This window comes from Rhinoderma darwinii, chromosome 5, assembly GCF_050947455.1.
Source record: "Rhinoderma darwinii isolate aRhiDar2 chromosome 5, aRhiDar2.hap1, whole genome shotgun sequence".
In the NCBI taxonomy this organism is placed as follows: domain Eukaryota; kingdom Metazoa; phylum Chordata; class Amphibia; order Anura; family Rhinodermatidae; genus Rhinoderma; species Rhinoderma darwinii.
The window spans coordinates 329249800-329266200 of record NC_134691.1 but is presented as its reverse complement, the minus strand read 5'-3'; the positions used below and the strand labels follow the sequence as shown (position 1 = coordinate 329266200).

The 16401-nt window shown below is 37.4% G+C and overlaps 1 protein-coding gene across 2 annotated transcripts in view; it reads right to left on the bottom strand.

Annotated features, from left to right (window-relative positions):
* VPS50 (VPS50 subunit of EARP/GARPII complex) overlaps positions 1 to 16401 on the bottom strand; it is a 151535-nt gene that overhangs the window by 119957 nt on the left and 15177 nt on the right. For both annotated transcript variants that reach the window (XM_075827722.1, XM_075827720.1), the window contains one exon: positions 7613 to 7735. In XM_075827722.1, the coding sequence (XP_075683837.1) occupies positions 7613 to 7735 (123 nt within the window). The remainder of the gene's footprint in view (positions 1 to 7612; positions 7736 to 16401) is intronic.

Below are 16401 nucleotides of genomic sequence, written 5' to 3'. Positions count from 1 at the left end.
TTGTACATAGGGGGCAGTATTATAGTAATTATATTCTTGTATATAGGAGCATTATTATAGTAGTTATATTCTTGTATATAAGTGGCAGTATTATAGTAGTTACATTCTTGTATATAGGAGCAGTATTATAGTAGTTACATTCTTGTATATAGGTGCAGTATTATAGTAGTTATATTCTTGTATATAGGGGCAGTATTATAGTAGTTATATTCTTGTATATAGGAGCAGTATTATAGTAGGTATATTCTTGTATATAGGGGCAGTTTTATTGTAGTTTTATTCTTGTATATAGGTGCAGTATTATAGTAGTTATATTCTTGTATATAGGGGCAGTATTATAGTAGTTATATTCTTTTATATAGGGGCAGTATTATAGTAGTTATATTCTTGTATATAGGGGCAGTTTTATTGTAGTTTTATTCTTGTATATAGGTGGCAGTATTATAGTAGTCATATTCTTGTATATAGGGGGCAGTATTATAGTAGTTATATTCTTGTATATTGGGGGCAGTATTACAGTAGTTATATTCTTGTACATAGGGGGCAGTATTATAGTAATTATATTCTTGTATATAGGAGCATTATTATAGTAGTTATATTCTTGTATATAAGTGGCAGTATTATAGTAGTTATATTCTTGTATATAGGAGCAGTATTATAGTAGTTACATTCTTGTATATAGGTGCAGTAATATAGTAGTTACATTCTTGTATATAGGAGCAGTATTATAGTAGTTACATTCTTGTATATAGGTGCAGTATTATAGTAGTTATATTCTTGTATATAGGGGCAGTATTATAGTAGTTATATTCTTGTATATAGGAGCAGTATTATAGTAGGTATATTCTTGTATATAGGGGGCAGTATTATAGTAGTTATATTCTTGTATATAGGAGCAGTATTATAGTAGTTATATTCTTGTATATAGGGGGCAGTATTATAGTAGTTCTAGTCTTGTATATAGGGGCAGTATTATAGTAGTTATATTCTTGTGCATAGGGGGCAGTATTATAGTAGTTATATTCTTGTATATAGGGGGCAGTATTACAATAGTTATATTCTTGTATATAGGGGCAGTATGATAGTAGATATATTCTTGTATATAGGGAGCAGTATTATAGTAGTTACAATCTTGTATATAGGAGCAGTATTATATTAGTTATATTCTTGTATATACGAGCAGTATTATAGTAGTTATATTCTTGCACATAGGGGGAGTATTATAGTAGTTATATTCTTGTATATAGCGGGCAGTATTATAGTAGTTATATTCTTGCACATAGGGGGAGTATTATAGTAGTTATATTCTTATACATAGGGGGCAGTATTATAGTAGTTATATTCTTGTACATAGGGAGTAGTATTATAGTAGTTATATTCTTATACATAGGGGGCAGTATTATAGTAGTTATATTCTTGTATATAGGGGCAGTATTATAGCAGTTATATTCTTGTACATAGGGGGCAGTATTATAGTAGTTATATTCTTGTACATAGGGGGCAGTATGATAGTAGTTATATTCTTGTACATAGGGGGCAGTATGATAGTAGTTATATCCTTGTACATCGGAGCAGTATTATAGTAGTTACATTCTTGTATATAGGTGCAGTATTATAGTAGTTATATTCTTGTATATAGGGGCAGTATTATAGTAGTTATATTCTTGTATATAGGAGCAGTATTATAGTAGTTATATTCTTGTATATAGGGCCAGTATTATAGTAGTTATATTCTTGTATATAGGAGCAGTATTATAGTCGTTATATTCTTGTACATAGGGGCAGTATTATAGTAGTTATATTCTTGTATATAGGGGGCAGTATTATAGTAGTTATATTCTTGTACAGAGGGGCAGTATTATAGTAGTTATATTCTTGCATATAGGGAGCAGTATTATAGTAGTTATATTCTTGTATATAGGGAGCAGTATTATAGTAGTTATATTCTTGTATATAGGGAGCAGTATTATAGTAGATATATTCTTGTATATAGGAGCAGTATTATAGTCGTTATATTCTTGTACATAGGGGCAGTATTATAGTAGTTATATTCTTGTATATAGGGGGCAGTATTATAGTAGTTATATTCTTGTACAGAGGGGCAGTATTATAGTAGTTATATTCTTGTACATAGGGGCAGTATTATAGTAGTTATATTCTTGTATATAGGGGGCAGTATTATAGTAGTTATATTCTTGTACAGAGGGGCAGTATTATAGTAGTTATATTCTTGTACATAGGGGCAGTATTATAGTAGTTATATTCTTGTACATAGGGGGCAGTATTATTGTAGTTATATTCTTGTATATAGGGAGCAGTATTATAGTAGTTATATTCTTGTATATAGGGGCAGTATTATAGTAGTTATATTCTTGTATATAGGAGCATTATTATAGTAGTTATATTCTTGTATATAAGTGGCAGTATTATAGTAGTTATATTCTTGTATATAGGAGCAGTATTATAGTAGTTACATTCTTGTATATAGGTGCAGTAATATAGTAGTTATATTCTTTTATATAGGGGCAGTATTATAGTAGTTATATTCTTGTATATAGGGGCAGTATTATAGTCGTTATATTCCTGTATATAGGGGCAGTATTATAGTAGTTATATTCTTGTATATAGGGGCAGTATTATAGTAGTTATATTCTTGTATATAGGGGCAGTATTATAGTAGTTATATTCTTGTATATAGGGGCAGTTTTATTGTAGTTTTATTCTTGTATATAGGTGGCAGTATTATAGTAGTCATATTCTTGTATATAGGGGGCAGTATTATAGTAGTTATATTCTTGTATATTGGGGGCAGTATTACAGTAGTTATATTCTTGTACATAGGGGGCAGTATTATAGTAATTATATTCTTGTATATAGGAGCATTATTATAGTAGTTATATTCTTGTATATAAGTGGCAGTATTATAGTAGTTATATTCTTGTATATAGGAGCAGTATTATAGTAGTTACATTCTTGTATATAGGTGCAGTAATATAGTAGTTACATTCTTGTATATAGGAGCAGTATTATAGTAGTTACATTCTTGTATATAGGTGCAGTATTATAGTAGTTATATTCTTGTATATAGGGGCAGTATTATAGTAGTTATATTCTTGTATATAGGAGCAGTATTATAGTAGGTATATTCTTGTATATAGGGGGCAGTATTATAGTAGTTATATTCTTGTATATAGGAGCAGTATTATAGTAGTTATATTCTTGTATATAGGGGGCAGTATTATAGTAGTTCTAGTCTTGTATATAGGGGCAGTATTATAGTAGTTATATTCTTGTGCATAGGGGGCAGTATTATAGTAGTTATATTCTTGTATATAGGGGGCAGTATTACAATAGTTATATTCCTGTATATAGGGGCAGTATTATAGTAGTTATATTCTTGTGCATAGGGGGCAGTATTATAGTAGTTATATTCTTGTATATAGGGGCAGTATGATAGTAGATATATTCTTGTATATAGGGAGCAGTATTATAGTAGTTACAATCTTGTATATAGGAGCAGTATTATATTAGTTATATTCTTGTATATACGAGCAGTATTATAGTAGTTATATTCTTGCACATAGGGGGAGTATTATAGTAGTTATATTCTTGTATATAGCGGGCAGTATTATAGTAGTTATATTCTTGCACATAGGGGGAGTATTATAGTAGTTATATTCTTATACATAGGGGGCAGTATTATAGTAGTTATATTCTTGTACATAGGGAGCAGTATTATAGTAGTTATATTCTTATACATAGGGGGCAGTATTATAGTAGTTATATTCTTGTATATAGGGGCAGTATTATAGCAGTTATATTCTTGTACATAGGGGGCAGTATTATAGTAGTTATATTCTTGTACATAGGGGGCAGTATGATAGTAGTTATATTCTTGTACATAGGGGGCAGTATGATAGTAGTTATATCCTTGTACATAGGAGCAGTATTATAGTAGTTACATTCTTGTATATAGGTGCAGTATTATAGTAGTTATATTCTTGTATATAGGGGCAGTATTATAGTAGTTATATTCTTGTATATAGGAGCAGTATTATAGTAGTTATATTCTTGTATATAGGGCCAGTATTATAGTAGTTATATTCTTGTATATAGGGAGCAGTATTATAGTAGTTATATTCTTGTATATAGGGAGCAGTATTATAGTAGATATATTCTTGTATATAGGAGCAGTATTATAGTCGTTATATTCTTGTACATAGGGGCAGTATTATAGTAGTTATATTCTTGTATATAGGGGGCAGTATTATAGTAGTTATATTCTTGTACAGAGGGGCAGTATTATAGTAGTTATATTCTTGTACATAGGGGCAGTATTATAGTAGTTATATTCTTGTACATAGGGGGCAGTATTATTGTAGTTATATTCTTGTATATAGGGAGCAGTATTATAGTAGATATATTCTTGTATATAGGAGCAGTATTATAGTCGTTATATTCTTGTACATAGGGGCAGTATTATAGTAGTTATATTCTTGTATATAGGGGGCAGTATTATAGTAGTTATATTCTTGTACAGAGGGGCAGTATTATAGTAGTTATATTCTTGTACATAGGGGCAGTATTATAGTAGTTATATTCTTGTACATAGGGGGCAGTATTATTGTAGTTATATTCTTGTATATAGGGAGCAGTATTATAGTAGTTATATTCTTGTATATAGGGGCAGTATTATAGTAGTTATATTCTTGTATATAGGAGCATTATTATAGTAGTTATATTCTTGTATATAAGTGGCAGTATTATAGTAGTTATATTCTTGTATATAGGAGCAGTATTATAGTAGTTACATTCTTGTATATAGGTGCAGTAATATAGTAGTTACATTCTTGTATATAGGAGCAGTATTATAGTAGTTACATTCTTGTATATAGGTGCAGTATTATAGTAGTTATATTATTTTATATAGGGGCAGTATTATAGTAGTTATATTCTTGTATATAGGGGCAGTATTATAGTAGTTATATTCTTGTACATAGGGGCAGTATTATAGTAGTTATATTCTTGTATATAGGGGCACTATTATAGTAGTTATATTCCTGTATATAGGGGCAGTATTATAGTAGTTATATTCTTGTATATAGGGGCAGTATTATAGTAGTTATATTCTTGTATATAGGGGCAGTATTATAGTAGTTATATTCTTGTATATAGGGGCAGTTTTATTGTAGTTTTATTCTTGTATATAGGTGGCAGTATTATAGTAGTCATATTCTTGTATATAGGGGGCAGTATTATAGTAGTTATATTCTTGTATATTGGGGGCAGTATTACAGTAGTTATATTCTTGTACATAGGGGGCAGTATTATAGTAATTATATTCTTGTATATAGGAGCATTATTATAGTAGTAATATTCTTGTATCTAAGTGGCAGTATTATAGTAGTTATATTCTTGTATATAGGAGCAGTATTATAGTAGTTACATTCTTGTATATAGGTGCAGTAATATAGTAGTTACATTCTTGTATATAGGAGCAGTATTATAGTAGTTACATTCTTGTATATAGGTGCAGTATTATAGTAGTTATATTCTTGTATATAGGGGCAGTATTATAGTAGTTATATTCTTGTATATAGGAGCAGTATTATAGTAGTTATATTCTTGTATATAGGGGGCAGTATTATAGTAGTTCTAGTCTTGTATATAGGGGCAGTATTATAGTAGTTATATTCTTGCACATAGGGGGAGTATTATAGTAGTTATATTCTTATACATAGGGGGCAGTATTATAGTAGTTATATTCTTGTACATAGGGAGTAGTATTATAGTAGTTATATTCTTATACATAGGGGGCAGTATTATAGTAGTTATATTCTTGTATATAGGGGCAGTATTATAGCAGTTATATTCTTGTACATAGGGGGCAGTATTATAGTAGTTATATTCTTGTACATAGGGGGCAGTATGATAGTAGTTATATTCTTGTACATAGGGGGCAGTATGATAGTAGTTATATTCTTGTACATAGGGGGCAGTATGATAGTAGTTATATCCTTGTACATAGCAGTATTATAGTAGTTACATTCTTGTATATAGGTGCAGTATTATAGTAGTTATATTCTTGTATATAGGGGCAGTATTATAGTAGTTATATTCTTGTATATAGGGGGCAGTATTATAGTAGTTATATTCTTGTATATAGGAGCAGTATTATAGTAGTTATATTCTTGTATATAGGGGGCAGTATTATAGTAGTTCTAGTCTTGTGTATATAGGGGCAGTATTATAGTAGTTATATTCTTGTATATAGGGGGCAGTATTATAGTAGTTCTAGTCTTGTGTATATAGGGGCAGTATTATAGTAGTTATATTCTTATACATAGGGGGCAGTATTATAGTAGTTATATTCTTGTATATAGGGGGCAGTATTATAATAGTTATATTCCTGTATATAGGGGCAGTATTATAGTAGTTATATTCTTGTGCATAGGGGGCAGTATTATAGTAGTTATATTCTTGTATATAGGGGCAGTATGATAGTAGATATATTCTTGTATATAGGGAGCAGTATTATAGTAGTTACAATCTTGTATATAGGAGCAGTATTATATTAGTTATATTCTTGTATATACGAGCAGTATTATAGTAGTTATATTCTTGCACATAGGGGGAGTATTATAGTAGTTATATTCTTATACATAGGGGGCAGTATTATAGTAGTTATATTCTTGTACATAGGGAGTAGTATTATAGTAGTTATATTCTTATACATAGGGGGCAGTATTATAGTAGTTATATTCTTGTATATAGGGGCAGTATTATAGAAGTTATATTCTTGTATATAGGGGCAGTATTATAGAAGTTATATTCTTGTATATAGGAAGCAGTATTATAGTAGTTATATTCTTGTATATAGGGGCAGTATTATAGAAGTTATATTCTTGTATATAGGGGGCAGTATTATAGCAGTTATATTCTTGTATATAGGGGGCACTATTATAGTAGTTATATTCTTGTATATAGGAAGCAGTATTATAGTAGTTATATTCTTGTATATAGGGGCAGTATTATAGAAGTTATATTCTTGTATATAGGGGGCAGTATTATAGCAGTTATATTCTTGTATATAGGGGGCAGTATTATAGTAGTTATATTCTTGTATATAGGGCAGTATTATAGTAGTTATATTCTTGTATATAGGGGGCAGTATTATAGTAGTTATATTCTTGTATATAGGGCACTATTATAGTAGTTATATTCTTGTATATAGGAAGCAGTATTATAGTAGTTATATTCTTGTATATAGGGGGCAGTATTATAGCAGTTATATTCTTGTATATAGGGGGCAGTATTATAGTAGTTATATTCTTGTATATAGGGCAGTATTGTAGTAGCTATATTCTTGTATATAGGGAGCAGTATTATAGTAGTTATATTCTTGTAGATGGGGGGCAGTATTATAGTAGTTACATTCTTGTTTAGGAGAGAGAACATTTTTATAGTCCTATTCTTGTACATATGTGTTATGGTAGATATATCTGAGGAGGACATTTGGCAAACTGAAAGTATATGTATAAATAAGTAGCTTATAATAATCCTCAATATACTTGAACTTTATGACCATGACTATTATATTGCCGTTTCTCACCTCAAGCTCATATTTAACAATATCAAGAGAGTCATTTGAAAAATAAATCTCCTCTATGCTGTTGATAAGCTCCTGTTCGGCTAGAGGATCAGTTGCCTGTTCCCGCAGTTCTCGCTGCTCCTCCTGTATAACCAAAGAAATACAAGAAAGAACTAATCAGAGAATACACATCCATAGGGAATACTGAATGGCATATCTGCATTACACAGAAATAGAAGGGATACTGTGACACATTAGCAGATGCAGATATATTACATCCCCTGGATACTGCTGAGCTTATAGGATCACAGAGACACAGCACACCCAATGTGTGAGAATTCACAGTGAATCTGTTGGAGGAATTAAAGGGGTAGTTGCCATGAGCTGCTCATATCCCCTGCAGCGGCCACTACAGGGGAAATGAAGTATTACATGAAATATCTGAACAGTGTCGGGGTATACATTAGTTATGTATAAATTAATAATAATAATAAAACATGCTGCCATTCGGATATTAGCAGCTCTCGCTCTGGCTTATTGGGGGGGGGGGGGTCTCAAATGGGGGACCATTTTATGATATCCATATGCCTTATTAGGGCATATAGACTGGGTTGGGCATTCAATGGATTGTCTGGCATGTTATACTACAATACCTGCAACCTCCCCCGGCGATAACTGCTGATTATTAGGATTCTCCGAATCTGGACCCGTGGTGATATAACCCCTTTAAATGACAAATATTCGCTATAGAGTTTATATATTGTGATACTATTTATATTATATTTATATTTGACTTTATTTTATGTTATTCCTAGGTCAATGTAAAAAGAAGAAATCTGGCCGCACATTCGCGGTTGCCTGGCTACAGACTAAATTACGATGTAAAATCCCAAAGAGTTGCTCGTGGGAAAATCAGGAGGTGAAGACACAAGTGATTCATGTGCGTCCTTAACACTTTCCAGAAGCTGAACGGTGACTAATTGAGCGCCGGTGGCCGTGCAGCCGTTATTCAGAAGTAGTCGCACTTGTTTGATTGCAATCTTATTTCTTTGTCAGCCGGCTAATAGAGCGGGAAGATAGAATGACATCTCCCAATGAACTGGCACACAGTCCTAAACCGGACGAGAATACCTAATTGGATGGCGCATCCTTTACTTTTACACAAAGTTTCACATACTATTTATATAAAAAACTACAGCAAAATTTCACTAGTTCGGCACCCAGGGCCGGCTCCAAATGTATGTTGGGCAACACAGACTTAGTGGGCCACTTTGCGGGGGAAATCACGGCAGCAGTAAAACGGCAGAAAACTGAAGATTGTGCTCCCATATAAATGTTAGGCCCTGTTTATGCCCCCATATAGAAGTTAGGCCCATAGGTTGTGCCCCCATATATACAGTGCCCTCTGTAGATAGTGCCACATAGCACCCTGTAGATCGTGCCACACACACCCCCTTGTGGATCATGCCACACACCCCTGTAAATAGCGACACCCCCCTGTAGATAGCGCCATTGGGGCTCACTCTAGGAGTGGAACCCACAGCCAGAGCGTTGCCGACGCTTTGGCAAGGGAATTCCCCTCCAGGAGTAGCCCCTGACGTCCCTGTCCATATTTGGACAGGGACGTCAGGGGCTCCCTCTAGGAGCGGAATCTCCGGCCAGAGCTTCGACAACGCTCTGGGGGGGAATTCCGCTCCTAGACAGGGGCTCCCTCTAAGAGCAGAATCCCAGGCAAGAGCGTTTAAACGCTCTGGCCGAGAATTACACTCCTGGTGGAGCCATGACGGCAGCGTAAGCACCCGGCGGCCGAGTCGGCCACACTAAGACTAGTGGGCTACAGCTCTTGTGCGTAACCCATTATTTCTAAATCCTGTTAATCCAGCAATGACACAGGTCCTGGTTGTGGATATGGCAATGAAGGGCATCATTTCCAATTAATTGGGGCTCAGTGGCAAAGCAACGATAGCTGCGTATTTATGATTAAATATATTACATTCAGGGGAAATTCATACACTGCTATATCTGCTTTGCCACTTTCCCCTTGAGCCCCAATTACCAGCGATCGACAGCTGCACGACCAGGACCCACGACACCCGTTCCGCTGCCGTGGACACACATCACTCTGCAAGTATATATTTCGTAAGTATATATTACATGTATTACGACTTCCAGTATTTATTTTTGCATCCCTCAGATCATCAGTATGTGATTGGTAGGGGTTCCTCGCTGGCCGCTGAATTGTTTATCCAGGTACAGCGCCTTACATACAAGTGTGGATGTGCCTGGTACTGTAGCTCTACCTATACAAGTGGGAAGGCTGATCTGCAGTACCAGGCAAAGCCACAGCTATATGAAAGGCGCTGTACCCGAATAAACAATGAAGGGACAGCTGATCAGTTGGTATAGTGGGGGTCATAATTCTCGATTATACTTTCCGAAGGAACTTAAAATACCAGAACAAAACCTTTAATTTTTGTACAATGAAACTTTGAAAAATTTCTATTGTATTTCAACTCCTCACCATTTCTCCCCTTACTGTGTGAATGAAAAACTCAGGATTATTTTTTTTTTTAACGTATTAAAAGGCCGTCCTAGACTTTGGCGAATGGACCAAAAAAGCTCTCGGGGCATACATCAAACTTACCCCTAGGCTCCCATTATACCAACGGAGGCCAAAAAAGTGTCATTTTGGCCTCAGTCGTGTTGTATATTTCAGGTATATTCAGAGGCATCCAACAAAAAAAGTATACCGCGCGGCACACTTTTTTTTTTTTTAACATCGGGTAGGTGACATTTGCCACTGTATGGTGTCACAGGCATCCATTAAATGTACACAGCATGAGCTTTTTGTGATATACATGTTCAACAGATTCCATTATAGTCTATGGGTGACGGATGCCTAAAGGTATGTTCACATGGCGTTTTTTGCACGCTAATTTCGATGTCGGAATCAGCATGGAAAAGACATCTACTTAGCTCCCCGTTGTTTTCATAGTGAATCAGCAGCGTGGTTCATACATTGAATTTGTTGTGCGCTGAATTGAGATCAGCGGGGCTGAAACATATAAGCGTCCTGACCTGTCTAAATGCAGAATCTGCCCCGAAAAATCCCTAAGGCTCTATGCACACGACCGTGGCCGTAATTACGACCCATAATTAGGGGCACAGCCTTCCGTATTTACGGGCCATGCTCCCATTATAAAAGTATGGGAGCATGGTCCGTAAAATAAAAAAAATGTCCTAATTTTTTCGGCAAGTTTCTATGGCATGGACACCTTCCCGCAAATATACGGGAAGGTGTCCGTTGGCCATAGAAATGAATGGGTCCGTAATTACGGGCGATTTTATGGTTGTGCGCATGGGGCCTTAGAGATTCTCGGTGAGCTGCACAAACTAAGGCCCCATACACACCACCGTATATTTCATCTGTAATTACGGACCCATGCATTTCTATTGGCCACGGACACCTTTCAGTATTTTTACGGATGGGTGTCCCTGCAGAAAAAAAATGATAGAATTTGTCCTATTCTTGTCCGTAATTACGGCACAGACTGTCCTATGAGAGCCCAAATGTGATACCGTAAATACGGACAGCTACGGATGTGCATCCGTAATCCGTCGATATTTACGGAAGCATTGCTAGGCAACATATTAGCGACATCTTTTGCAGCCTTCCTCTTTTTTTTCTATATGGATGCAATATGTATCGTATTTATGGACATCCTTCCGTATATATGGATGAATTACAGATGACTACGGATCCCTATTTACGGACAGTATTTCGGGATAGATGAAAATACGGTCGTGTACATGGGGCCTCACAGCACAAATCTAGATAAAACTAGACCAGACAGGCAGAAACTGCACCATCGTATGATAAATATGGCGCCTCGTGCTAGACAATTTTCTCTTACTCTTGGCTGGCACATTTTACAAGTTTTGCACCAAAAGAAAGGTGCGCGGCAGTAATAAATCTAGCGCTTTTTACAACTCCTCCTTTCAGGACTCGACATAGAACACGGCATGTACAATGGATTTTCGCCGCTATTTGAGCAGGAATTCCGGCGCATTTTATTTTGTAAATCTCCCCCATTGTATATAATGAGACAGCTAAAGCTGGCCATAGATGATAGATTTTTAATAGTAGATATTTAGGCTGGACAGGACCCACCTACCTCCCCTTCTTCATAGTGACAGCATGAAGGAGGAGACGGGGAAGATAGTCACCCAAACAATGGTTATGCCCAACAACTACACGTCATCAATGGCTAGCTCAAGACATAAGATAGTCAGGATGACATCATCCGTAAGGCAAGCTGAGCGCCTCCTCACCTGAACCCTTCTGGAATACGCCTGCCGCTTCTGTAGTGGTACATGGCAGAGCTGGTGCCATATTCCCCCTCCCTCCCCATTGTAGTCAATAAGGAAGACCCACCGCAATTCTGCCGTTAAAAGCGTAGCCCTAAAAATGTGCGTAGTTTTAAATGATAAAAGGTGAACGAAATAAAATAGGAATTTACATTTCCGTTTATGCTACAGCTGGACAGTGCATTTTCTTCCCATGCGATATCCATGTTTAGCAACTATGGCGTTATAAACTAGTCACAGAGTCACCCAGGCTACATGGAAATGCATAGTCCCTGCTCTCTCCTCCTCCTTTGAACTCCCTCTCTGTGGCTTATTCTGTTAAGATTTTATACAGGATTTAATTTAGTATCTGATCTACGGCAGGAGGGAGAAGCTGGAAAAATTAGCTAAGACGTTGGCTATTAGTTTCTCTAGTATGTTAAAAGAACATCTCCACGTGACGTTTTATAGCAATAACTAGAAATTCCATTTCAGTAATCGGTTACCACTGGTTCATGAAAAACAGCATCACCCTAAATAATACAGATAAAAAAAACATCATCTGAATGGGAAACATTTCACTAAGACGATCCATAGAAACCATTAAGAGCTGATGTCATCCCGTCCATACCTGAAGCTCACATTATTTATAAATTAGATACGCGTTTCACTTCTCCCTCATCTACGGAAGATAAAATGCACAAAAAGGTGGAAACATTCAGTGATAGATGTATATAAAACACACAAGGGATTTGGGAAGACCACTGGTGGGTAACTGGTGGTCCAGGATGCCCACTCTAAGGCCCTCGGCTCCAGTCCTGCTCCCCTCTTACAGCAGAGTACTGGGTGGTACTATTTAAGAGGATATCCCACTATATACATTTATGGCATATCAATAGGGTCCTAGTGGTCATATTTTAAGATCAGGGGTCCAGTGAAGGGTGGAGAAACATAAGAGGCCACCTTACATTATAGTGAAGAAAAATATGTCAACCAAGTGCAGCCTGGGACGGGGGTCGAAAGCCCCAATAATGTGGTAGGTTGTTAAAGGCATTGAGAATTCCAAATAGATAGGTGATAAATGTCTAATCGCTGGGGGCCCCACTGATTGGACCCCTACCGATCACTAGAACATTAGGGCCCCGAGCCTCCGGGTCCTCCTCACTGCACCCCTCACCGTGAGAAGGAGCTTGAATGGGGCAGAGGTCGATCGTGCCACTCCATTCAATATTCATGGAACTGACTAAGACAGCCGAGTATATCGCTCAGCTGTTTCCATCAGCCCCGTAGACGTAGAATGGAGCGGCGGGACGCATGCTTGGTCTTTGCACCCCTCATAGTGAGAAGGAGCTTGAATGGAGCGGTGAAAAGAAATAGAGGACACGGGACATCTATCCTAGTGATCAGTTTTTGTCCCAGCAGTCAGAGCCCCAGCGATCAGACAATTATCACCTCCTCTGTGGATAGGTGATAAATGTTGATCTTGTGAAAACCTCTTTAGGTGAGAACCTATACGGCCACCATTACACCTGCCACTGGGTTGTCACCCATCCTTCCTAGACCCATAAATGACAAATCCGTCTTCTTTACACCAATGCAGAAGTGAGAGATAAGTTGACAATCAGGAGTATGGGTAACCGGACTACCAACCAATGTGACCCCCATCATAATGTTCCCGGGGTCATAAAAAACATAACTTAGAGGGATGAATAGAACATTTTGCGAGCGGACAGAAGAGGACAACTTGAGTTTTTTTGGGTTCTACCTAATAAAGCCGATGCGACACAGATCTTGTCGCACAACAGCTTCAACGATTTATCCTACCCCTTTCTAGATAAATGTCACACAAAAGTCAATGAAAGTTTTATCTACAATCACATACGACAACTTTTCCAAAACCTTATCTAAGACATCTCACTCAGGCAACCAGTACCCTACTCTGTTCTGATGAGGAGTAACAACTCAGAAACAGTGCTGTTTACAGATGGGTGTCTCGGGTTTGGCAGATATCCCTGGTCATGTTTCACAGCTTGGTCGGTCATTGAGTTACAGGGTAGCTACCCATAGGTGGCACTAGGGAGAAAGTTTTCTTCCATCTGAAGTAGAGCTACTTTGCATACTTTTCCCAGAGAGCATTGCCCGTAAAACCCCCTACACAGCTCGATCTCCGCAAGGAGAGACAGTATCTTCAAGATCTAATTCTATGTGCCAATTTTTTTATGGAGTTCATATTCCATTTGTCTTATGCTTCAAAAATTTATAAAAAGTAAAACAGACAAAAAAAATATCTAATATTTTCCACAAAAAATGCCCTAAAGTAGAGCAACGCTTTAAGAAATGTTGAGGTTTCCATAACACTAGATTACAGGGACAAGCAAAAATATGAATTTCTATCACAGAAACCAGCACGGAGGGACGCCATCCGATGTCATTCACTTTTACGGGTCAACACTGACCTGAAGTATCACCAAAACATCGCTTAGATCAGCTTTGAGAAACGCGTGATAAAAGACATTTATCTGCTGCAGTAAAATCACACAGAGGCCGAGCGTCTCGATATAATGATCTACGATGCAAGACTGCCCCCTGCTGTCCCAACATGTCTGCAGTTATAGAAATGTAAGAACTTCCTCAGCCCGAAATAAGATAGGACTTGAGTGGCTGCATTATCTCAAGGACCCAGTTCAAGCCTCAAGGACCAGACACATTTTTTCGTTTTTCCATCTCGGCACAAGTTTTTGAATTTTTTACTAGGGTTTTAAAGGGATTTTCTAATCAGACAACACTTTTCCAAATACATCTGCCGGGACGATTAGCTGATCGACTCGATCCCGCTTTCAGGGGAAGCTGTGGCCAAACAGGCATTTCCCTGCAGCGGCTTCTGAATTGGAAACGTAGCATTACATGGCGGCCATAATTGGGCATATGGACAGGGGTGGTCTTCATGCGACAACCCCTTTCATTCTTGGGTTATTGTAGGATATAAATTTTAGTGCATGTGAGAATATTGTGTCTATGCATAGAAGTACGCATGGGCGACATATTACAAATATAACCTAATAGGCATTTATAATAGACAGCCCAGCGATGGGGACACCAGTCCTGTCAATTAAAGAGGACCCGCCATCCCTCCTGACTTGTCTGTTTTAGTAAATACTTGTATTCCCCATGAAATAACAATTCTGGAGCATCTTTTCTTAGAAGCCTACGTTGTGCCGTTCCTCTGTTGTTCCTCCTTGAAATTTATGAATAACCTGACAACTGGGTGTAATCAGTTGGGGCTGTGTCCCCACATAGTTTGACACTGTCCAATCAGTACTGGCAGAGTGAGACTGTACAGGGACACACCTCTTTTAAAAGGGGAATGGTAACACCCAGTTGTCAATTTATTCATACATTTCTAGGAGGATTAACAGAGGAATGGCAAAATAGAGAGTTCTAATAAAATATTTTCCAGAATTGTTATTTCATTCCAAATACAAGTATTTACTAAAATAGACATGTCAGGAGCGGTGACAGGTCCTCTGTAAAGTGTACCTCTAGTTGCAATCTCCCGCTTGACTTGAGATTGAACGTGGAGAGACGCTACTGCGCGCTGGACAGCCCTGTTCACTTGGTGACTGTACAACGCCTAGATAGTAACGTATCGTCCACGGGTCCTATTAATTATAGTAGGATCTGTGCGCAATACCCTCTGGGCGTCGTACGGTTGTCACGGCAATTGCACCGCCAATCTGTTGGGACCGGCGATCACCATTTCAAGAGCGCCATCCTATGTACAATGCTGCGGTCATGTCTGCTTGCAGCACTGAAGAGGTTAACTGCTGGTATCTGAATTTTCTCAGGTCCTGGCAGATGCAGTGGGATCAGGGATGTATATTCTACGTCCCGCCACTGATGCCGGGTACACGGTCAGCAACCACGAGATCAATATGACCAAAATACGGGGGTAGCAACTAACAGCCGCCCACGACACACATTTCATTATGGGTCAGTAAGGGGTAAAAATTATTTCTACAGTTCCAGCAAATAATGAAATGTTTTTAATATACTTTCTGTAGCAGTTCCTCTCGTTTTTCAAGATCTCTGCTTTCAGTCATTGAATGAGAACCATTATTGTTTACATATAGGTGATGGAAACCTGTCCTGGTCATGTGATGGACACACGGTTGCAGGGCTGGTTACAGTACAGTTATCAGAGCTATTGTAACGCGCCGATCACCTGTGTGGTTATTACATGACCAAGACAGATTTTCATCCTCCTGCATGCACAAGGAAACTTCCTAACAAAGATCCCGGACGTTTATAGGGGTTGTACAGGATTAGCAAAAAGGTCAGCTTTTTTTTTTTTTCCAGAGAATGAGGCTAAGCTGCAATACCAGACACGGCCAATGGACAAAAGTGGCGCTGTTATTCTTTTTTTTTCTAATTCTGGACCTGATTGCCGTGCATAATCAATGGGG